We start from the raw sequence: 24,247 nt of genomic DNA on the forward strand, positions 1-24,247 counted from the left end.
TTTCAAGCCAGTGATGGCCCACCCCTCCCAAAGATATTGGGGCAGCAAGAGATTATATGGGTCTTGAGTTGAGAAAGACACAGAGTCCCAACAAGGTGAAGCAAGCTCCACCTCCTCAGACAACACCGGCAAGATTCTATGAACCCCAACAGGGGCATATTAAAGCAGACAGGCCGTAATGATTTTAACAGTTGAAGAGCCATTAGAGTCACAGCCCCATAAAATGAGCAAGATCACAGATTAAACTTAAGCAGGGTGACATCCTACTACAAATGCAACACTTAAATAGAACCCAGACTTTCCTAATACAATAAAGAAAATGTACAGGACACAATAAGAAAAATTTCATCATAACAAGAACAAAGAGAGAGGAGGAAAAGCTAATGTTGTCAACACTGCAATAAATCAGATGTGAGAGTTTTGTGACAAGTATTTTGAAATAACAGTCATGAAAACATTTGAACCATTGCTGACAGGTTCTTTTGAAACAATTGAAAAAAAGAATAGAAAATTTCATTAAAGAAACTAATTACAATAAAAAGCCAAATGGCAGTTAAAGAATTGAAAAATGCAATAGGAACACATAACTTACTGTTTAGGCTTACTAGTGAAGTGGAGATGACAGAAACTAGAATCTGCTGGAGGATGGGACTTTAGAACCCCCCACCCCTGAAGAATTAATAGAAAATAAACTTTAATAGAATAAGAATTAATAGAAAGTAAACTTTAAAACATATTAATAGAGACGTAGGGACCTCTAAACAATATTCTCAGCACTACAACCCTACCAGAGGGAAAGGGGTGCAGGGGGGAGAATAATTAAAGAAATACTTGAAGGCTGAGGTCAAACAATTGTTGACTATGACTTTGACAGTTATAAATTATCCTTCAGGAATAAGGGAGAAATATAAACTTATCATATAAAGGAAAACAGAAATTATCCCTAGGGCACTTTGAAGATTGTTAGTGGAACTTTTCCAAACAAGCTGGAATGGTACAGGAAAGAGTCTTGGAACATTAACATAGAAGTGAAAGTACTAAATACTGCAGTGAAGGAAAAGACATACAGATTAGAAAAAGAAGAATTAAAACTATCAGGATTACAAGTATGACTGTTTTCAAGGCAGAGATTTATATAGTATCTTGAAATGTAAGTCAGGTAAAGGATATATTTCTTTCCTTTTTAGAAAAAAAAATTTGGACAATGCCCAGTATTTTTTGTGCTCATCCTGGGGCTTAAAATCAGGACCTGATTTTTTTTGTTCTTTTGTTCTCAATGCTAGTGCTCTACCACTTGAGCCACAACTTTACTTCTGGCTTTTGGGTGTTTATTTGGAGCTAAGAGTCTCATAGACTTTTCTTCTCAGAGTGGCTTCAAACTACTATCCTTAGATCTCAGCCTCCTGAGAACGAGGATTAAAAGTGTGAACCACCAGTGCCTAATTGAAATATCAATCTCTTTTAACTGGAAGACAGACAGAAGTGAGAGTTAGTGGATATTCTCAAGCCAAATGTCAAATGCAAATTTATTGACTTCAACTGAAGTATAAACATTCTAACCTTTATGAAATTGTTCATTTAAAAACTTGAGAGTCTATGACTCATTTCTGTAATCCTAGCTACTCAGGAGGCTAAGATGTGAGGATGATGGTTTAAAGCAAGCTTGGTCAGGAAAGTTTGTGAGACTCTTAGTTCCTTTAACCTACCAAAAAAGTCAGAAGTGGAGCTGAGGCTCAAGTAGTACTGCACTTGAGCAAAAAAAGCACATAGACAGTACCTAGGCCCCAAATTTAAGCCCCAGGACTAGTTAAAAATAAATCCTTGAGGTTGTTTATGGCAAATGTTTAGCCATTTATATGTTTCTGTTTAGTGAATACAGTGCAGGTATGTATATTTATAATTTTATAAAATGCATATAACTTATCAAATACATATGTTTATAAAATGTATAAAACGTCTTCAAACTGTTTCACTGGATAGTTGACAGTTCTTAAGAGGCTCATTAGGTAAAATTGGAGTTTTAGATAAAATTTGTCTTTCCTGACATTTTTATGGACCATTGCCATTCAGCAGAGCATCTGCCCTATGGTTCTCAGTAGTCCTGGTGCCCGGCACTACAACCTTTAATAAATGACAAAAATCATTTGTCTGCCTGGAGATGACCAACAGGGGGTACTCGGTCTCTGAAAAGCAATAGAGATGATCCAGGTTTAAGGAGCTGAGTAATAGTCCATCAGCACTATGAATCAGAACTCCTTTATACCTCTTTCCCTGAACTGATTTCCCAGTTGAAATGTTTCTTTATGGCTCAAGATTTTATTGCTCTTTTCTTTTTTTGAGGAATATTCTCAAAAGAGATATATTTGCCACAAGTAGTTTTGTATACTTTGATATTGAAAAATGTTGACTAATCATTATATCCAGTGACCAGGTTTTCTCATGGGGTGGTAGAGAGTTTCCTATGTATTACAGATTGTTTATTAGCATCCATGTCCTCTTCCTGCTAGTCATCTTCCCTTCTACAAATGTGATGATTAGTAATGCCCCCTCGTATTACCTAGTCTCCCTTGAGAAGAAGCTGGAGAGATCCTATAAATCAGTGTCCAAGCCAAGTGCCAGTACTTCATGCTTATAATCCTAGCCTCTCAAGAGGGTGAGGTCTGAAGATCATGGTTCAAAGCCAGCCTGGACAGGAAAATCTATGAGAATCTTATCCCCAGTTAACTATCAAAAAGCCAGAAGAAGAACTGTCTCAAGCTGTAGAGCTCTAGCCTTGAGCAAGGAAAAAAAAAAACCCTCAGATACAGCACCCAGGCCCTGAGTTCAAGCCTAGGACTATCACACCACACACACACACACACACACACACACACACACACATACACACGAGAAGGAGAGACAGAGACAGAGAGACAGAGAGGGAAACTATTTTTTAAAAAAACAATTGTAACATTTGCCTGTGTTTTATTTACCTCCCATATTTTTCCTATATGTTCATAAGTATAGTTAGTTTGATGTGTGAGTTCATTCAAGTGTTATCAGGAAAAAAGTAAGCATTAAGTCTTGTTCATGACCCTGCTAGGTGTGGTCAGGAACGGAGGAGACCAACGACACCCTGTTAGCCACCATCTGTGGGGATGTAGCACCAAGTCCTATTGTCCTGCCTGAAAATACATTCACTGCCGTCTTCCAGTCTCAGGAGATGCCAGCTCAAGGATTCAGCGCTTTCTTTTTCAGCCGTAAGTAGCACTGAACACCCAGCCCACCGGATAGGGAGAGAGTATGGGAGCCAGGAGCCAGTGGCTCTTGCTTGTAATCCCAGCCATTTTTCTCATGAAAACTATATATAATGTTTCTCATGATAACATTAGATGGAGGAGAAAGCTATGGAAGGGTGAAACTGATCAAGATGTACTCAAAAATGGACGTGTGGCATCGAAACCCTTTTGAGCAACTATTTAAAGATAATAAAATAAATAAAAATTTAAAAAATAAAGTAAAAAAATTCTGAAGTGTATTAAAGTGGCATTCATGTACAAATCACTTTTGGTCAGTTTTACTGCTTCCAGAATTGTAGCCAACTTTTGCTAATTTTCCTCTTAAGCATATCTTAATACTAAAGAATTTTCAATTTATGTGTGGCAAAACTTTCCTAGAAGATATATGATGTTCTTATTTTGCATATGGGTTTGTCTTAACACCAAAGCTTCCTTCATAGAGCTAGTTCTTCTTTCATTTGGACTATCTTAAGAAACTGCCTCTGGAAAACTTAACCACTTTTTCCTTACCAAGGAAACCACTGCTACCTGGAGAACAAGGTTAATGATGTTCTTCATTCCTCTGCAGGATGTGGACGCAATTTCACTAACTCTATGGGTTACATCCTCTCGCCAAACTTCCCAAAGCAATATGACAATAACATGAATTGCACCTACATCATCGAGACTGATGCTCAATCTGTAGTCTCTTTGACTTTCGTAAATTTCCGTTTAGAAGGTAAGGTTCTTTTCATTTTTTTGTTTTATCACTCCTGCAGAATGAACTGAGACTGTGTGTTCTTTGACAAGCATCTCTATCTCTCTTCTGCCAGCTGCCAGCATCTGGTGGCCACCTTTCTACTTTGTTTCCATGAGTTCAGATTCTTCCCATGTTATGTAGAAGTGAGATTGTGCAGTATGTTGTCTTTCTGTAGATGGCTTATGTCACTGAGCATAATGTCCTCCAAGTTTACTCATGCTGTCATAAACAATGGGATTTCCTTCTTTTAAGACAGAGTAGTATTCTAATTGTGTGTTGTGTGTGTGCATGTGTGTGTGTGTGTGTGTGTGTGTATGTGTGTTGCCTACTTATCCATTAATGGCCACTTTGGTGATTCTATGTCTTAGCCATCATAAATCATACTGCAAAAAACATGAAAGCATAGTTACCACCACATGCTTATCTCCTTTCTTGTGTGGATGTATATATTCATATATATGCGTATATATGTGTGTATATGGACATATCTGTGTGTGTGTGTATATATATATATGTATATATATATATATATATATATTTGGAATTACTTGATCATTATGTTAGTTTTACTTTTAATTTGTTGAGGAAAGTTGACATTATTTTTCCATAACAACTGTGCCAATTTAAATTTCCACCAATGTATAAAAAGTTCCCTTGTCTCCATGTCATAGCTAGTACTTATTGTTTATCTTTAGATAATAACCAAGGAAGATAAGTATATTCTTAAATAAATTACAAATAATCCTTAAGGGAAAAGCAGAAGCAGAGACAGTTAAAGGGAAATTTATCCAACTTTTAAGGAACACAGTACTTGTATACATTCTAACCCAAAGTGAAAACAAAGTGTAAAAACTCAGATTAAGTATCACAGAAAGAAAATAACTCTGAAATGTGTTATATCTTAGCAGACCATTTAAGTTACTCATTTGCATTTATACTTAATACACACACACACACACACACACACACACACACACACACACAGTCATGCCTATACTGTAAATTAAGCAGTGAGTGAAACTATGTTAGTCAGCCAAAGCAGGTACATGGGTCGGTAGATGAATGAGATTGATTAATATATTTCTATGATTAAAGATGACCATTGCATATCATTTCATCTCCCTTTCTGTGATCTTCATCTCCCAATCCGGATTCCTCAGAGCTGAAGTCTTTGAACACAAGTTCGTCTCTGTGTGTTTCACAACTCTAGAGAACAGGCTGGCAACAAGTTGAACAGAAGAACTGCTGGTTTGGGCCAGGATCTGGCTAATTATAGATACAAAAGTTGTTTAATTGGTCCTGTGGCACAGGAAGTAAATTGTAAATCCCTGCAAGTAGATGGTTGTATTTAACCAGTCAAAGTCATACCTATGTATGTAAAGTTTATCCATATGTAACATAATTAATCTATAAGTTTGTCAAGCTTCTTCTACAGAGTCAAAATTTCACTCTATTTGGGTTAGTGTCTTGGTGCAGAGAAGAGTTACACTTAGGAAAATGCTCTAGAATGCTCAACGTCCAAGAAATATAATGCTTATATTTGCAGGATTGATGCCAATGGTGTGTTAGTTAGTATAAGGGACCCTATTCCTGCCTTAAACATTAGCTCCTTGAGCTTAGTGGACAGAGTTGAATAAAGAGCAATCATACTCTAGAGTTACTTGCAGGCACTGTGGGGGAGAGATCACAGCATTTTAGGATGAGTCATAATGTCAGCCCAACCACATGACTGTGGGCAAATCACTCCTTCATTCTGATAACATATAGTCAGTCATACACCACATAAGGCTGATTCAGTGGACAATGGTTTACATGGTGGCAGTGGTCCCATGACACTCTAGAGCCTAGTGACATTACTACCATCCTGATTCATGGAAGTTCTCTAAATGGTGAAGTCACCTAATGACACATTTTTCAGAATGTTAAGAGTGCATGACTGTACTTCTAAAATGGTGGTTATGAAAATCTATTAATGCAATTTCACTGAGGAATTTGCTAATCCCCACCCAGTTGAACAGACTGATTTTTTTTTTTTTTCTGGTTAGATGATATCCTTGTGGTAATGTCTGTGACATTTCCGGTGTTACAAGTACTTAGCATTTTTAAACTGCTAAGTGGATAATTTCTGGCTGTAGATGAATTGAATTACGATGAGTCCCCAAAGGGCAACATTAATCAAGTTTATAATTAGATTCTTATCACTGACCATATCAACGATGACAGGTATTGAATACTAAACGCGTTAGAGATTCATTAGCTACAGTGAAAATAACCTTTTCTCCATCCCTTCCTGAGGGGACCTACGTGCACTTTTTATCCTGATACAACTGAGAATCGATCTAAAGGAAGGTCATAGTTTTGCTGAAGGAACATTGGTCTTTCTAACTGCTCTGGGTAACAGGAATTTGTTGACTCAGAGCATTTCTGATCCCAACACACACACACACACACACACACACACACATGCCAGAAATCCATTTCTGATCCCAATACACACACACACACACACACACACACACACACACACACACACACACGCCAGAAATCCATTTCTGATCCCAACACACACACGCACACACACACACACATATACCAGAAAGCCACTGTTGACAGAGGGGGAGTCAACACTCTGTAACTGGTATCATATCACATGGAAAAGATGGGCTCACCTGGGCTGCAAAGCATTATGGGAAGCATTCTTTTCCCTGTATTGTGTCTACTCAATGCTGATCACTGGCTAGGGGATCCAGGCAGATCTACTGCTATGTAGCATTGCTTCACACAGTTGCCAGGCCTACCAGGAAATCCGGACTTCTCAGCAGCCCACTTTACACTCATCACAGAGGACCTTGCTCTAAAACTCTGCTATTTCACATCAGCTTAAGCATCTCTAGCTTAATCATTTTACATTTCCCATGCTACTATTAATTAATACTAGACTATTAATGTTTATGCTTATTGGGGAATAAGGTGTTGTTCAATATTTACTTTCTTTTCCCAGATAATAAGTAACCCAGAAATATATTTTTGTGAGCTGCCCTCAAGCTACTGAAAAAATCATGTCTATTTTCTTTAACTTTATAAATAAAAGTATTCAGCAAATGAGATAACCAATGGCAAGACAGTGCTTTCAACCATTTCTTCTGCTGTTAAAATTTGATATAGCTAGGACCAGTGGTTCATGCCTATAATCCTAGCTGCACAGGAGGGGGCTGTGACCCAGGGTTTACAGGAACGTCTGTGAGACTCTTATCTCCAATTAAATACCCAAAAGCTGCAAGTAGAGATATGGCTCAAGTGGTAGAGTGAAACCCTTGAGCAGAATAGCTCAGGGACAGTGCCCAAGCCCTGAATTCAAGCCCTAGAACTAGTAAACACACACAGAAAAAGGGATATAGCATTACTTCATCTTTGTGATAATGAGCGGTTTTGATTTTTATTTTGTGCTAAAGATGTGATATTCACAGTTCATGTTTCTAGCCCTTGAAGTGTTCTCTCTTTTCTAAAGACTGGGTCTCACTATATATTTCAGGCTGACTAGAACTCTCAATTGTTCGATCTCTGTCTCCTTGGAATGTTGGGATTATTGCCACACAATACCACTACACTATAGGAATTTCAGATGAAACTCTATATCTAGGTCAACCACAAACTCAATATTTCTCAGATCCAGGGTAACACTAGAGACACAATGACCAGTACCGAAGTACTTAGCATATGGGACAGGGCTCACCAAAAGGCCAAGTACTTTTATTCATTGTGCTCAAGGTATATTCTCTAAAGTCCTCAGAGGGACAGACTAGGTTTCCAGAGCAATTGGCTGGGAAGACCTACCTAAGGTTTGCCTAAATTCTCATTGCTTAGCTTAGAAGTCCTGGCTTACAATCTGCAGCTAATGCAATACTCAGAGGAGAAGGAAAGAGAATTTATTTTGGAATTTTTTTTTGGAGCATTTTCTCAACAAGAAGCATAATCATTGAGTGTCTCTAGGTGTTTTATGTCACATTTCCTTATTTTTTGGTTTCCTTTTTTGGTGGCTGTCTGGCTTGAACTCAGGGCCTGGGTGCTGTTCTTGAGCTCTTCAGCTCAAGGCTAACGCTCTACCACTTGAGCCACAATGCCAATTTCGGTTTTTGAGTGGTTAATTGGAGATGAGAGTCTCACGGGGACTTTTTCTACCTGGGGCAGCTTCAAACTTTGATCCTCAGATCTCAGCTCCTGAGTAGCCAAGATTACAGGTGTGAGCCACTGTACCCAGCAATTTCCTTCTATTTTAAGGTATTTTTTGTAGATTTTTTTGAAAGGTTGTTCAATTACTTGCCTTTTTTTTTTCTTTCTCATGTCTTTCTAAAAAAAAATTAATAATTTATTACAAAAATCTTTTTTTAAAGAAATTGGGTAATGAGTGGTACTGTGGCTCAAGTGATAGAGTGCTAGCCTTGAGCTAGCACAAAGAGGCTCAGAGACAGAGTCCAGGCCTTGAATTGAATGATACAGAATGTTACAACTACTGAATTCTTGGCTACAGATGTTTATATGAATGTTGGAAAGGACTGTTCAATAAACAATAAGCGCTTTTGAGTGATCTCTCATAGTAGGAGTCTCTTGGCCATGCATAGCTTTGAGCAAAGGTTCTCAGTAGGGGAGCCATTGGCATGTTTGCATCAGGAAGGCTCCAGATGTTGGTAAGTTCTTGTACATTGAATTATGCAAAACACAAACACACACACACACACACACACACACACACACACACACACACACACACACACACACACACAAATACAAAGGTATCCCCTGGGAGACAAAATTGTAGTTTATAATCACTGAATCAAATGAACCATTTTGTAAACAAAGAAAATTCTGGATGGATTGAAAGTAGACAGTGTCCATTCTGAAATTCTCCCTTTTCTCATGACTTATCTTTGGTGAATAGGCTTTCATCAGTACACAGAGCTCCATGTTTACAGAACAAAATACCTTGATACCTTCAGTGTCCTTTCAATTCCTCCCCCAATGGTAGGAATTGTCCCAGCATTTTGCTTTTGTGTGTATTGCTTTGCTTGTCTGTGTTGCTTGGGATCCTAATCCTGTTGTTCCCTGCTCTGTCCAGCCCGCTCTGCCGTCACCGGAAGATGTGACCATGATGGCCTGCACATTATCAAAGGCTACAGCCTCTCCTCTACTCCAGTCGCCACTGTGTGTGGTTCTGAGACCCTGTCACCCCTCACCTTGGCCGGTCCAGTATCACTCAATTTCTACTCTAACTCACACATCACAGACTATGGGTTCAAGATTTCCTACAGCATAAACCGTGAGTAGTTACAATGGTGATTTTTTTTTTTCTTGTGTAATTCACACGAGGCATTTTATTGTGGCTCATCACACATCACCACATCACCAAAAAAAATTTGGAGACTTCAATGGAAAAAAAAAAAAAGATCAATTAGGTACATGGTACAACAAATACTAAGGTATTTAGAAAGAGATATTCCCATAAACTTTGGATGGACCTACTATCTTAAAATCAAATGAGATTTCTTTTTAAAGATATAAATGAATATTGTTACTGTCTTTAGATTGTTTTTTGTGGGGAGGACTGGATTATTGTTTTGGGGGGGCTGGATTATTCTGAATTAACCAAAAGCATGTTTGATTTTCCAAATTACTTTATTAATGTGAAAACTAGTATTTCTAAACTTAGAAGAAATGTAAGAGAATATCTTTATGAAAGAGGTTTTTGAAAAAATATACAAGCAAAGACTGACATATTCAATTTTTCTATCATGTATAATCTCTTGGTAGCAAAGACGAAGACAAGCCACCAACTGGAAAGGGATGTTGTAGTTAAAAGATAATCTGTATTTCCCTTTCTCAACTCACTTTTCTCCTGCTGGGCTTCTCTGCTATCAGTATTTCCCCTGTAATTTCTCCACTTCAGTGAAAAAGGCACACAATATTGTAAAAAGGTTTCCTGGTCTTATCTTGTCTTTACTGGATCAAAAACCCTTTGCAAAAATTAGAATGTTAAAGAGTTTCCATTCAATTGAATTACTTTTCTCACCCATAAAGAAGATTAAAAATGCTCACTTGACAATGAAAACGACCTACCTCCATCTTTCACATCTGCTGCTCTCTGACTTCTGATCCCAGTAGTTGGGTTTGTTGACTAGAAGTGAACAATTAGCATGTCTCCCCACCACAGCCCCATCCTACGGACTGAAGACAGGGACTGAGTGTGGGTTTTTTGTATGTTTTGTCTTTGTTTTGCAAATACTGTTTTGGATTGCTAACCCCCTACTTTCTTCTGTTCTTTATTTCTTCCTTTTTCTAAAAAATTATCATATTGGGGAAGCTATTACTTTATTTACTTCATAAACAATTATGTGGCCCTGGTGGTTTATCGATGCCTAAATAAGTTTATCATCATCCACTGCCAAGCTTTGAAGTCAGTATCAACCCCACTTCTCAAGCAAGACTGATTTGCTAGGTATATTGAACCGTTACCAGTCTCACAAATAAACACAGATAAAGAACACACAGAGGGGACCAAACCAGAATGTTCCAAGAATGGTTTCTAATACTTGACATTGTGATGTCCTATCCTTAACAGAGAAGAACTAAATCTACATGATTTAACATTTCTAGAATGCAACCTTCCCCAAATATCTATGGCTAGAGCATGCCTTGAATTGTGTCTGCTTCCTGCTACTCCCTAGCTACCCAGCACCCCCTGTTCCTCCGACCTCCTCTGGAGCCCTCTGCCTGCCTTTTAGAAACATCTCAAAATCTCTGTCATCTCTCCTACTTTATCAGTTAAGCTGAAGGAAAGGACCATTGCATCTCAAGATGTGAAATGTTCTTTATGACTTTCAATCGGACTTAACTTGTTTCTGAAGTGTCCCTTAAACCTTTCTTTCTTGTTTCTATTTCTTTATGGTCTGTTATTTCTTACCCAGTGGTAAACATCAGAATTATTACTAAACACACCTCCTTTAAAGTTATTGTTGTCTCTTTTAGAAAAATAATACCATAGTACAGGATATTTCAAACTTAATTTTCCACCCAGCACTATAATCCTAGCAGCTCAAGAGGCTAAGATCTAAGGAGCAAAGTTCAAAGCCATCCCAAGCAGGAAAGTCTGTAAGATTCTTATCTCCAATTAACCACCGAATAAGGCTGGGATTGGAGCTGTGGCTCAAGTGGTAGAGTGTTCGTTTTAAGCAAAAAAGCTTAGGAACAGAATCCTGCCCTTGAGTTCAAGCCCCAGTAATGGCATACACTCATAAATACACACTTTTCCATGCAGTGAGTGTTAATTGTGTGTTTGTGTTCCTTTGCCTTCTGTTGCAGCCTGTGGTGGTGAGTACAATGCATCCTCTGGAACTCTCAGGAGTACTTCCTATTCATTCAAAAACTACCCAGACAACCTTTATTGCTTGTACAAAATCACCGTGAGGGAAGACAGAGTTGTTCAACTCAAGTAAGTGAGCCTCAATCACTTTCAAGGCAAACACTTTCTGCTTTATTCCAAGAAGAGCTATCTGTGACTGACAGAAAACCTGGATTCTCACTGGTCTAGAAGGAATCTTGTAGAGAAAGAGATCAAGGGTTCTCATTGCAGTGAAACCTGGGAAATGGACCTCTCAATTTCTATGCAACACTATGGAGATTCATAGGAAATCATTGGTACAATTATTATATTGTTACAAATTGTTACAATTTCCCAGCAATTCCAAAACAGCCAAATGGTTGTCTTGTACTGAGTCCACACTGAAATCCAAGATGGTGAGAAGGTAGATACAAGTTGTTGGATATTTATGATATACCAGAATTATTGCTTAGTACTTTCCTATTTTATTCCTTTTTTTTCTTTTTTTTTCTTGTCTTTCGGTTATGGGGCTTGAATTCTGGGCCCCGGCCCTGAGTTCTTCAGCTCAAGGCTAGCACTCTACAACTTCAGGCACAGCACCACTTCCAGTTTTCTGATGGCTTATTGGAGATAAGAAACTCACAGATTTCTGTCTGTGCTGGCTTTAAACTGTGATCCTCAGATCTCAGCCTCCAGAGTAGCTGGGATTACAGATGTAAGCCACCGGCACCTGGCTTCCTATTTTATTCCTAAGAGTTTTGCAATAGAGATCAATATTTCACATTTCATCAATAAGAAAATGGAGACTCTCTGAGAGCAGAGTATCTTTCCCAACGTCATATACATTTAAACAGAGTCAAATCTGAATCCCTGGCAGGTATCTTCCAAAAACACGTCTCTGTGCTGCCTCTCAAAGATGAATTTCCTATGAAAATTATTCACTGTTTCTGGAACACTTCTAAACTAGTTCTGTATGAGATACGTTATCTCTTTTTTTTTTTTTTGGTCGGTCGTGGGACTTGAACTCTGGGCTTGGGTGCTGTCCCTGTGCTCTTAAGCTCAAGGCAAGTGCTCTACCACTTGAGCCACAGCACCACTTCCGAGATACATTATCTCATGAGGAAATTCTCTTTCTTATTCTGCTTAATCTCAGTAAAACTGATGAAGGGCAGGCAGCTTTCTACTCTTCAGAGTAGATCAAGAATGCCTGCCTGTGCCTCAGATGACATAGAGCTAACACCTCGGTGTCCAAAATAAATAGGGCATGGCAGGAAATTCTGAAAGTTGGTCTGGTTCATGGAAATACGGGATTTTCCACACTGCAGTTTGATGGGCTGGGACTCTAAATATTTCCCATTCCCCTATTTGTCTGTGCCTATTTTCTGCCCAGAAGACAATAAACTCTCTACTCTACCAAGGACCTCATGTATGTCAGCTGGTGAGACAGTTTTCACCGAGCTCAATTTGATTCCTTTTTAGGACCTAGGGATAAAAGAAGAGGAAGAACTTCCAGGTTCCTCCACTGATCAGGCTGTTATAACATAATACTATAAGATGAATAGCGTATAAACAACAATAGTTCTCATAGTATCGGAGGCTGGGAAGTCTGGGACAGGTATCTGGTGAAGATCCACTTCCTGGCCCATCTAAGGTCCCTTCTATGTGTCTTTCTTGGGCCTCTTTTCTTTCATAGGACCAGTAATCCCATTATGGGGGCTCTGATCCAAAGACCACAGCAGATAATACTTTCCCTTTGTGTTAAGATTTTAGCATAGGAACTTGGGGAGACACAAACATTTAACTGACATCATAACAAAGAATATATATATATATATATATATATATATATATATATATGAATATATAACATGTTTCAGCTTAGATTTTTGAGTTTACCATATTATAGTTCATATATGAATGCTGAATAGTTATTCATTGTACAGTTAGCATAATGCTCCATTCTATGATAAACACACTCCTACAGATATTACTGAAACAGAAATCTTTCTACTGAGGCTCTGAAAATAACTAGCCACATGAAGTTTCCTACCATTGTGCTTTTCCAGATAGATTCTGTGCTTTTCTCAGACAATGATGTCAAATAAAAAGCCAACACAGGGATGAGTTCCCTTGGAAACTCAGCTCTTTTCTGTGTTTTCATATGTGGAAAATATTATGTTATCTGTACAGCATAAATATAGATGGAAGTGGTTTATGACTGGTGGTAGGGAACCAGCTGTGAGTAGGAAAAAAATAAATATGTAGTGGTAATGTCCTAGCTATTGTTGTATCCTGATCTTCTTTTATAAGAACATTGGATGTTACATATAGTTGAAGAAAATATCAATTTTTTTCAACTTGATCTTCCCTCTCAGTTTGAAAACATACAACTAACTAACTTTAGAAAAGAAAAAGATTAACAGATTATTTTTCCTTAAGGCTTTTTACAGTGTTTAATTAATTGATATTTTCATAGTTATGTTGTTGTGTTATTTATTCACACTTCTATCAAAAATATTAATAAATCAGCCAAACATAAAACAAGAACAGGCTATCAAATAATTTAAGTGAGTATAGAAAAAAAGATGCTATAATAAATCTCTACGATCAAATTCTGAAATAAAACCATAGAACAAACAAGCCTTGTTTGTTGGACAACTCAGACTCATGACTTAAAATGACAACATTTAGATTAAAATGCTAACTTTAACTTAGATTTAATGTTAACATAGATTTGATTTTAATTTAGATTTTAATGCCTTGATTAAAATGCTGATTAAGGTGCTGGGAAGTTGGCTCAGTGTTAGTGCTTGCCTCGCATGCATGAGGCCCTGGGTTCGATTCCTTAGCACCACACAAGCAGAAAAAACTGTAAGTGGCGCTGTGGCTCAAGTGGCTGGGCACTAGCCTTGAACTGAAGAGCTGAGGAACAATGCTTAGGCTCAGAGTTCGGCCCCCCCATGGCTCAGAGTTCAGCCCCCCCATGGCTCAGAGTTCAGCCCCCCATGACTGACCCCCTCCCCCCCCCAAAAAAAACCCTGCTGATTAAGGTAACCAACAAAAAGTTAGGGATGCATTTGTCAGGAAAGGTTATTTGTTGTAACAAAAAATGCGGCAGCACATCTGTATGTTTATTTCTCATGTGTGAGTCTATGTTTAGTGTGTTTGGCAAGGAAGCTCTTTTAGTGGCCCCTTGGCAGCCCTGGATGATGGGAGCATCATCTTTTTTTTTTGTTTGTTTCCATGACGACCAGTGTAGTGGCAAGGCATGGAAGCAAAACCAGCATTAGGTTTTAGAAATTCTTCCATAAACCAGGTGCCAGTGTCTCACACTCAGATATGCAGAAGGAAGTTCTCATTGTAAAGCTAGAATTTCTTCCTCTGTATTACCTCAGCAGCCATCCCATAGTTAAGAGTTGGCTAGTTGCCTTAAAATCTTACAACGGTAACAAGGGAAGAGGAGATGCCATATTTACAATGAAATGTTGCTAGAGTGACAAGTTCAATTTGTCAAATACTTGATCTCAAATAGACTTTCAAATGGGCTGGACTGTCAAGTCTTTGAAATATAGTACTGTACCTTACCTGTCATTTTCTTTTTGGGGGGCCAGTCCTAGGACTTGAACGCAGAACCTGGACACTGTCCCTGAGCTTCTTTTGCTCAAAGCTAACGCTCTACCACTTGAGCCACAGGGCTACTTCCAGCTTTTTCTGTTTATGTGGTGCTGAGGAATCGAACACGGGGCTCATGCGTGTGAGACAAGCACTCTACCACTGAGCCACATTCCAAGTCTTTATATCCCTAGCTTCTAGCACGGATTTGGGCATACTGTGGTTATTCCAAAGAAAAAGAATGTGTATGGCTAAATTTTCAATTTATGAGTAAAGTTATGTCTTATAATAATAGTTCCTGCCAAGTGAAGCTTGGGTGCTTTGCTATTGATTTTTGTGTATGCCTGTTTAAATTTTACAAGAAGGAAAGCGACCATGTAATAGGCCTCCAAAGAAGACCCATCAGTATTAACAAAATGCATTTTACAGGTTCAGTGATTTTGATGTGGATCCTTCCGCCTTCTGCTCCCAGGACTACTTGGGGATTTATGATGGTTCTGATACTAACGCTCCACTTCTTGGCAAATTCTGTGGTTCTACACCCCCTGCAAATATCAAGAGCAGCAATCGTAGCATGACCCTGTTGTTCAAGACAGATTCTTACCTCACAGCAAGAGGCTGGAAGGTAACTTACCGGCAGACAATAGGTAAGAATTTTGAACATGTACATTCTGTTCATCACTGCTGTTACTTGTTTGCCACATGACTACAGCAGCTTTCCATTTAAGCCCTTAAAGGAGGGCTGATCAAAAAGTCCGCATTGGCTTTGTTGACTTTACATTTAGCATAGGAAAGTGTTTTGAGAATTATTTTTTTTGGGGGGGGGGATGTCTATCATAGGGCTTGAGCTCTGGGCCTCAGCTCTTCAGCTCAAGGGTAGAGCTCTACCACTTAAGCCGCAGTGCCACTTCTGACTCTTTCTGCTTATGTGGTGCTGAGGAATTGAACCCAGGGCTTCATGCATGCAAGGCAAGCATTCCACCACTGAGCTGCCTTCCCAGCCCTTGCCTTGGAGAATTTTAAGTCATGACCCCTCGGTCAGACTGAACTAATAATAAAAAAAAAAGGAAGGCTCTGTGTTTTTATAACTTGAAAAGAATGAATATTACTACAGAAACCAGGGAACAAAATGCCAAAGGCTTAAAAGAGCACTGGTGAGAATGGATAGAGAAAAAGGTAAGAATTGCCAAGAGAGTATAATATTCCAGGAAGACAACATTCGAAGGGAATGGGAGTTGAGATCTTTGGAGAGTTGGCTGGCGTGTGGTACCTTACTGTAAGAAAAACATATTTTGTTTGGGCTGAAGAGCATATCAGATAGCTAATGGAAATATCTAGTTCGGAGTTGAAACTTGAGAAGAAATTTTGGCTGGAGAGAATATCTTGGAATCACTGAGTAATGACAGGTATAGGTAGCTATGTAAATAAATTAATAATGACCCAGTTCATTCTTACTGTGTGGCAAAGATAATTACCTATATAAAATTAGCTCAAAAGTTAAAATCATTTCAAATAAAAGGCCATTAATCAGTTCTCTGTTTAGATGTGCAGAATCCATGGCACCATTTATATTTGATTCTGGAGAATGTCTTGATTTTTCCATTTGAATATTGATGTGATTAATGTTCTGAAATCTAACAACTCCTCTAACAAATCTCATACACTATGAAGGCTCAGAAAAATCTGAGCACTTTCCTAAAATAAATGATTCTGACTCACTTTTCTGGCGTTTCTTTCTACTTACTCTGTAGTATGAATAATCTCCATCTTTCTTATATAAAATCACAGCTTCCCTGAAACTCCTTATTCTTGGTGGGTTATGCTTATGCATGTTTCTTGAAAGAATAACGTAGCCATTTGAGTTTGGAAAGCTCCTATGCAGTACAGACATCACAAAAATAATTTTACCTCCTCCCTTCCTTTAAGCCTCCCTTGGCTCATAGAATATTGCTTCTTTAGAACGCTGTGAGCAAACTTGGGTACAAAACACAGAAGGCTGCTTTGAAAGAAAAATGAATTTTCCTTTGGCGATCATTTTGCAAAAACCACTCATATTCTGGCCTTTGGCACAGACCGTACCACCAAATGGCTTATGTCTGTATTTGTGCAAGGTTTTCTTCACTCTAATCTGTGCTTATGACCACTGAAATGGATGTCCTGAAGCTCTTTCACATGGTTATCCTGTGCACTGTGTCCCAATTTAGCCAGAGTCCACTAGCTTCGTTAAATTAGTATGGGCTTTCTGAGCTATAAAGGAGATGATTGTTGAGTGACTGGGATTTTACTGAGGTTGCATAGGAGGAAACGCCATACACTGTCAGGACCCCTGTCCCTGTGTGAATCTTTGAATGCTTATGGTAACCTGCTGGGTTCCCCTGGCTGCACAGAGAAAGTTAAAATGAAGTGAAAAGAAAGAGAATTTCATAACTCGCTGGCATTGTGCTTCAACTGTCTTCTATGAGGACTTTGACCTCTGTCTCATCTGTATAAATTTCATTGTCCAATTGGAGACATTCAATGAATAACTTAGACAAAACCACAGTGATCATTTTTAACTCTCAGTCTAAGGATTAGGATTGTTGTACATGTGAATGTACTGATCCATCAGAATAACTTCGATCTTGTTTTCATTAGGTTTTGTACATGTGTGTGTGTGTGAGTGTGTGTGTGTATGTGTTGAGGAAAAGGAGAAGTGATAACAAATATAGTTTTAGCTGTAGAGTTTAGACAATCTTTTAGTTACATATCTGGTTTTAAAACATTTCAGACTTGACTGATTGTGTATACTTTTCCACTTCCTTCTCTTCCGTGGCAATCCACCCTGCCTTTCCTGTGAGCAAAGAGACCCTGACTTTCTACCACACAGTGAATTCTTGTTTCCAAGGCTATCAGTTCACCCAGAAAACAGTATCTTCACTGAGTAAATAATTCATGGGAAGAGAAGACCATTGTTGTCTGTGACATTTCCATTTCGTTTTATCTTAACAAAGTCCCCGAGTTTTGCTGCTTTGCTGTTTAGATTACACACTTGACAATAATTTATGTGCATCTGCTTTAATTTTTCAGCCGTCAGTAAAGAACTGGGTTTACATCATTATGTAGTCATCAGTTAAACTTCTGCGTTTGTTGTATTTGGACTGCTAGTGAGTGGGTCAGAGTGAATTTGAGGGAACTATCCCATGGTTGCTGATTTACTAGATATGTAGTTAAGTTGGGTCCTTTAGTTGATCTGGCGCCATTAGAACAGAGTGTGGGGTATAAGGTAAGGAGAAAGCAAAGCAACTATTATGGAACTACAATCCAAATTCGCTTTTCTGTCTCCCCATGTACTTCGGCACTGCAGCGATAATTGATCCTAAATGATTGACAATTAGTTAAATAATCATAGTGGATTTCAGGGTTGTAGGAGACTCTGAATTTATCAATATATCTGAATTGACCCATCACTTTTCTGGACCAGCTACTTGTCTTTTATCAAATTGCCCCAGCTCTGTAATCCTATCATGTTAAATCATTACTTCTGTAGATTTGGCTAAAGTCTAACAAAACCATCCTTTATTCTAGTAACGTGCTGTCATAGCATCAGCTTTCCATGCTCAGAAGCATGCCTCTGTTTCCCAGGGTTAGGGATGAAGCTGATCGCCCTTGTGACCTCCTCGCCCTGACTCCTTCCCTGGCCTGCCCTCACGCTGCATGCTGCTCAGGTAGACTTTACAGGACACTCATCCCATGTGTACCAAACTTCCACACGCAGGACGTGGTGAGGGACTTCAAATACATTGGTTGTATAGCCCATTGGGATAATTTTTTCTCTAAAATAATACTCTCTGTACCACCTAAGCAATAATCTCTTGGGCATTAAAATCAGTGCATCCAAGTGAGATGAAGATCCCTCCCCCCAGGGGATGACATATCCCCAGGGACAAAGCCCTGTGCCTAGAGAAGACAGCAGTGTCACAGAAAAGTGACATGAGTGTCTGGAAACAGCTTACGTGCTGAGGCTGGGACTCTGTCTCCCTTCACCCGAGCATTTGCCATATGGCGAACGAATCCAGATACTCAGGTCAGACTCCAGACCTTTGCCATGAGGCAAAGACAGACCTCTCAAAGCATCACAGCCCATGTCCATCTAACAGAGACAGAATGAATCACAGCTCCATGAAAGGAGACAAACCAAATGGGAACAGCTAAAGACCAAGATGAAGGTGGGGACGATCCAGTTGATTCATTATGTCACTGCCTCGAGACACATCCTTTAGAGTCGTCTCATTTCCAAGCTCAATCTCCATCCACCAGGAGAACATCCATTTGAAATATTACCACTTTCTATCTTGTAAGAATCTGACACCGATGAGGTAGCTGATTCCTGTGCAGGCAGGAAGACCCTGGCATGAGGAAGCAATGATGATATTCTGGATTTCTAACTCCTACCGGGGTAGGGGATGGCCGAGTTGTAGTAGTGCCCAGGCCTGTCATTCTCAAGAGCAGCGCTTCATGAGACCATGATCTCTTGCTTTTTCTTACCCACTTCCTGCTCCCATCCAACCATGGCCGTCCTGCGGTACTTTCTATATCTAAAAGTGAATTCTAGTAATATCCTATAGACCTTAAAGAGGCCTCGCTTGTATTATTGCTCCATCACTATTGGTTGTATGCCTGAATTAAAGAATAAATGGCTAGTCGAGATGGCTCATGCCTGTGATCACCATTGCTTGAAAGGCAGAGATAGAAGGATCGTGTGTCAGTACTGGGGTCGGGAGGAAAATGATACATCCCACTCCTACCTTAACCAGTAATTAAGCATGGTAGTTTATATATGGATCTATAACCGCAGCTCTGCAGAAGACTGGAAGTGGGAGGTTCCCAGTCTGAGTCTACTCCTGGGCAAAACTGTGAGCCCTTATCTGAAATATAACTGAAGGAAGAAAGGTATGGGGCATGGTTCAGGTGGTAAAGCACCTGCCTAGCACGTATAAGGCCCTATCAAAAAACAAAAAGCAATAGACAAATAAAAATCCACAAATGGAAGTATTTATAGTTCAGTTTGAATTTATTATTATTATTTTTTTTTTTGTCAGTTGTGGGGCCTGAACTCTGGGCCTGGGCGCTGTCCCTCAGCTCCTCAGCTCAAGGCTAGTGCTCTACCACTGAGCCACCTTCCTAGCCCTTTTCTTACTTTTGGAGATTACTAGGATTTGACCTTTTAATTGTAAGAGCCCTTTTGCTTTTAGTTTATAATTCGGATGGGGTTTTATGTTCTACCTGGTGCTGGGCTCAGGCTATGATTCTTCTTTCTGCATCTTCTGTATATATGGCATTACAGGCATACACCACTACAGAAGCCCCGAAAATTCCATTTCATTGTAAGATATAATATTAACTCAGATTCACTTCCAAGAGAGGATAAGAAAAGAAACAGAAAGCCCAATGATAGTCTAGGTCACAAGGATGAACATTATGGGATTCTCAAATGGGAACCAATACAACATGTCCACTGCAGACATCAGCTTCGTGTTTTAGCTTTCCCATTTGTGCTGTTAAGTTTATACTCTGAGAAACACAATTGCTGTAGCTGAACTAGAGATTATACTTTACAACATTTACTGACATTGAAAATGTGTTTGTGCATTTCTCCGGACTGCTCTTAGCAGCCTGATATATGCTATCACCATCCACAAAGTTTTAAAGCACAAGGACAGTCAGATTAATAGGATTATCGTTGGAACAATTTGATAAGTGACAGGACTCTCAGGTTAGCAGTAATGGGGGTATGACTCACTAGAAATTGGCAGGGGGGATGTTAGTTATCTGATTTCTTAATGTCATTTGCTGTGGGTTATGATGTCAGTGAATGAGATGAGCTGAAACCCTAAACCTATTTAAAGCAAACTAGACTGAGCTTGCTTCCGCCCTGGTAACTCTCGCCTGGTAACTCTCACTGTTGATTAGGCATCCCAGGGGGCACTATTCTAAAGACAAGGTTATCTGCAGGTTATTCTTTGTGGGTTATATTGAAAACTTGTGTGTGTGTGTGTGTGTGTGTGCTGAGCTTAGAGTGTGGGAATAGGATCAAGAAACCAAGGAATGCTTAGTTCACCAAAACCTTACAAAAACAGATTGAAGTGAAATTCCAAATCATCAGGAAGAAAGGAAAGGTTTTTTTTTTTTAAATAAATATATATCCAAATCAAGTTGGTGTTTCCATCCCACCCTAATGACCAGATTCCTTCCCCAGTTGTCGTTTGGGAAATAAAGCAGATGGGATTGGTCAGACAAAGGGACAAAACTGAGTTACTGATAAAATACAAAAGATAAACGATGACAAATATCCAGATGAATGTGAACTGAAATGTATTTATTTACTGTCCAAGACCTGAGCCCTTCCAGTCTCCTCTCAATGCAGCCCAGTGTTGTCTCACAGAAGGTAACGTTTACCTTTGGGTTGAAGTTAGTTGTAATCATAGATTACAAGCATTATTCTGTTCAGCATTGGTGGAATGTGCCAGGAACAGAAAAGCAAAACACATTCAGTCAGCAACAAAATCTGCAAACATTGCTTGGATGCAAATGAATTATTTAGAAACAAAATACTGTTAGTGATCGGAGCTATATAATCTTTGGTCTAAGATGTGAAGAGTCTGCTACCCCTGTTTTACATTCTGCACACTTGCTTGTCCCAAATCCTGTGGCATCCATATCTACCTCATGCCAGATGAGGCACATACTGCCTGATGTAGATTACTCCTTCTAATTCTCACAACTACCCCCTAAGAGACAGGAATCACCCCCACGGAACAGAGGGAAATAAGCTGAAGCCCTTTACATCTAGTGAGAGCATTGGTGAGTATTTGAACCCAGTTCTACTGGCTCCCACACTCCTGCCTTTCTTAGTCAGCTTTCTGTGCTCCTGTGGCAACTGACAAAAACTCCCTGGCATGGGGAGAGAGCCTGTGGTGTGTTTCCTGAGATACCACTTTACTGAGTCACAACTGTTTCTCTCTACATTCACCAAGTGGTACTGCCCGGTTTTGTACCACTGCCTGGTAATCTGGGTCCAGACCTATGCAGCACATTTAGTGCCATACGGTCACTGTAGAAACACCACACATGACCACAGAAACCAATGTCCTTCCTCCTTCCCACAAAATAGGAACAGTATTCTCCAGGAACTACACTAGTAATACATCCTGCAGGATCTTCAACTACCTTACTCTGGTCAGACTTAAGGAAAATAGTATTTTTTTTTTTTTTGGTCGGTCGTGGGGCTTGAACTCTGGGCCTGGGCGCTGTCCCTCAGCTTTTCAGCTCAAGGCGAGTGCTCTACCACTTGAGCTACAGCACCACTTCCAAGGAAAATAGTATTAACCTTCATATGTAATTATATTTACCAATGTATATGGTCTGATGCCTTGTCCTATTGGGTAATATTTATGTACTAGTACTATATCTTATTATTGATTCAATAGTTGCATAAATAACAAAGGTACAGACAAATACAATTTACACAATTACATTTCTAATGTAACTATATAAGGATGTACTTATAAGGAAGATAGGTAAGTAGATGAATAGGTAGATAAATAGACAATTGCATTGGAAAATGAGGATAATAACTCTCTATAATAAATAATCTGCAGCTTGAGATTGACTTCCCCCTTACCACAGGATTCCAAGATGATGAAATAATGTAGACATTTATTTTTGTGGTCATAGAATTCAGTTTACAAAATGGGGCACTAAGGCACAAAGAAATGAAATGACTTACTAAGATAATATAGCCAGATCTTAGGACATAGGAAAAGAATTCCTTCATCATTAAATAATGCTGCCATCTGAGTAATAAAAGTTGAAATCAATAGCACAAGGCCGAAACTATCCCATCAAAAGCAGTAATAAAACAATTCCATTCCTTTCTTTAAATTATTATTAAAAACTCCATACTTGGTATCCAGTAAATCCCATCTGTTTTATATTACAGATCGTATTATGACTATTCAGCACATTACTTTTAATTCTGCCTTTTAAAAATATAGAATATTTCCAAATTTTGCTAACTTGATTTTGCAATTGTCCTTGTTGAATAAACAAAGTCATACTTCTTCTGAATAGTATGGCCGCACGTTAGTGTGTTCTGAATTTTACAAATAAATGAATTTGCTGTTCCTGCTGAAATCTAATAGTCAGGGATTAAAATTTGTTAGGCAATTGCCCCAACATCATTTATTATTTCATACTTGTAGCTAAAGGGGCATTTTCCCACCACCAAGCTGCCCTTCAAATGGCGTTTTAAATCTAATTGTGACATTTTTATTGATTCTGTTGAAATCCTTACAATCAGATATGCCACAAAGGTCAGCTAAATTAGTTTTGGCGATGAGCTGATTCATAAAATCAAAAACTCATTTTGTTAAGAAAAAATATATGTGTGTACACACACACACACACACACACACACGCACACACACACATTTAGACTTAATTACAAGAATTTTCCTCATAAATCTTAGACTAGAATGCAAGGCTTTATCTAATGAGAATAATTTGCATTTCTGATTATTCCTTTATAGTTTATTCAACAGGGCTCCAGCTGCTATCCATGAAGGCAGTAAGCCTTTCTTTGAGGTTATAAAGATAAATTTGGCCAAGTCCATTTCCTTGCCAACTGCGCCCCAAAAAGAAAATTCAAGAAGTCAACATAAATTCAGTATGCCAAATACTTTTTCATAGGAAAGGAACATGCAAGTTCTCTGAGAATGATTCTTGAAGTTCAATAGAGTGGGTAAGATTATAAACTTTGGAGCACCACCTGCTAAGTTCAAACACAGTTTATGCTTCCCAAAATTCTTGATCATCGAAAAAATGGGCTTAGCTGTTCTATCTTGATTTTCTTACCTGTAAAACAAGCACACTGACGACATTATTTTTGGAACGATGAGAAGGGTTCACTGGGGAGACTTCATTCTATGAAGAAAATATATATACAAAGTTACAGATGCAACCTATTTCAGGGGGTACAGACAAGAAGTAAGAGGACCCAGGGGCTGGGAAGGTGGCTCAGTGGTTGAGTGCTTGCCTCGCATGCATGAGGCCTTGGGTTCCATTCCTGAGCACCACATAAACAGAAAAGGCCAGAAGTAACAGAAAAAGCCAGAAGTGGCACTGTGGCTCAAGTGGTAGAGTGCTGGCCTTGAACTGAATTGCTGTGGGACAGTGCCCAGGCTTAGAGTTCAAGCCCCATGACCAACA

General features: G+C 39.0%; 1 protein-coding gene across 1 annotated transcript in view; it reads left to right on the top strand.

Moving 5' to 3' along the window:
* The window catches only part of Cubn (cubilin), a 233,934-nt gene that overhangs the window by 187,555 nt on the left and 22,132 nt on the right, over nucleotides 1–24,247 (top strand). Inside the window, exons 55-59 of the mRNA XM_042685932.1 lie at nucleotides 3,083–3,239; nucleotides 3,847–3,996; nucleotides 9,131–9,331; nucleotides 11,371–11,500; nucleotides 15,431–15,648. Coding sequence (XP_042541866.1) covers nucleotides 3,083–3,239; nucleotides 3,847–3,996; nucleotides 9,131–9,331; nucleotides 11,371–11,500; nucleotides 15,431–15,648 — 856 coding nt within the window. The remainder of the gene's footprint in view (nucleotides 1–3,082; nucleotides 3,240–3,846; nucleotides 3,997–9,130; nucleotides 9,332–11,370; nucleotides 11,501–15,430; nucleotides 15,649–24,247) is intronic.

Source organism: Dipodomys spectabilis, unplaced genomic scaffold (assembly GCF_019054845.1).
Source record: "Dipodomys spectabilis isolate Male_0828 unplaced genomic scaffold, ASM1905484v1 ptg000096l, whole genome shotgun sequence".
NCBI classification, from domain to species: Eukaryota; Metazoa; Chordata; class Mammalia; order Rodentia; family Heteromyidae; genus Dipodomys; species Dipodomys spectabilis.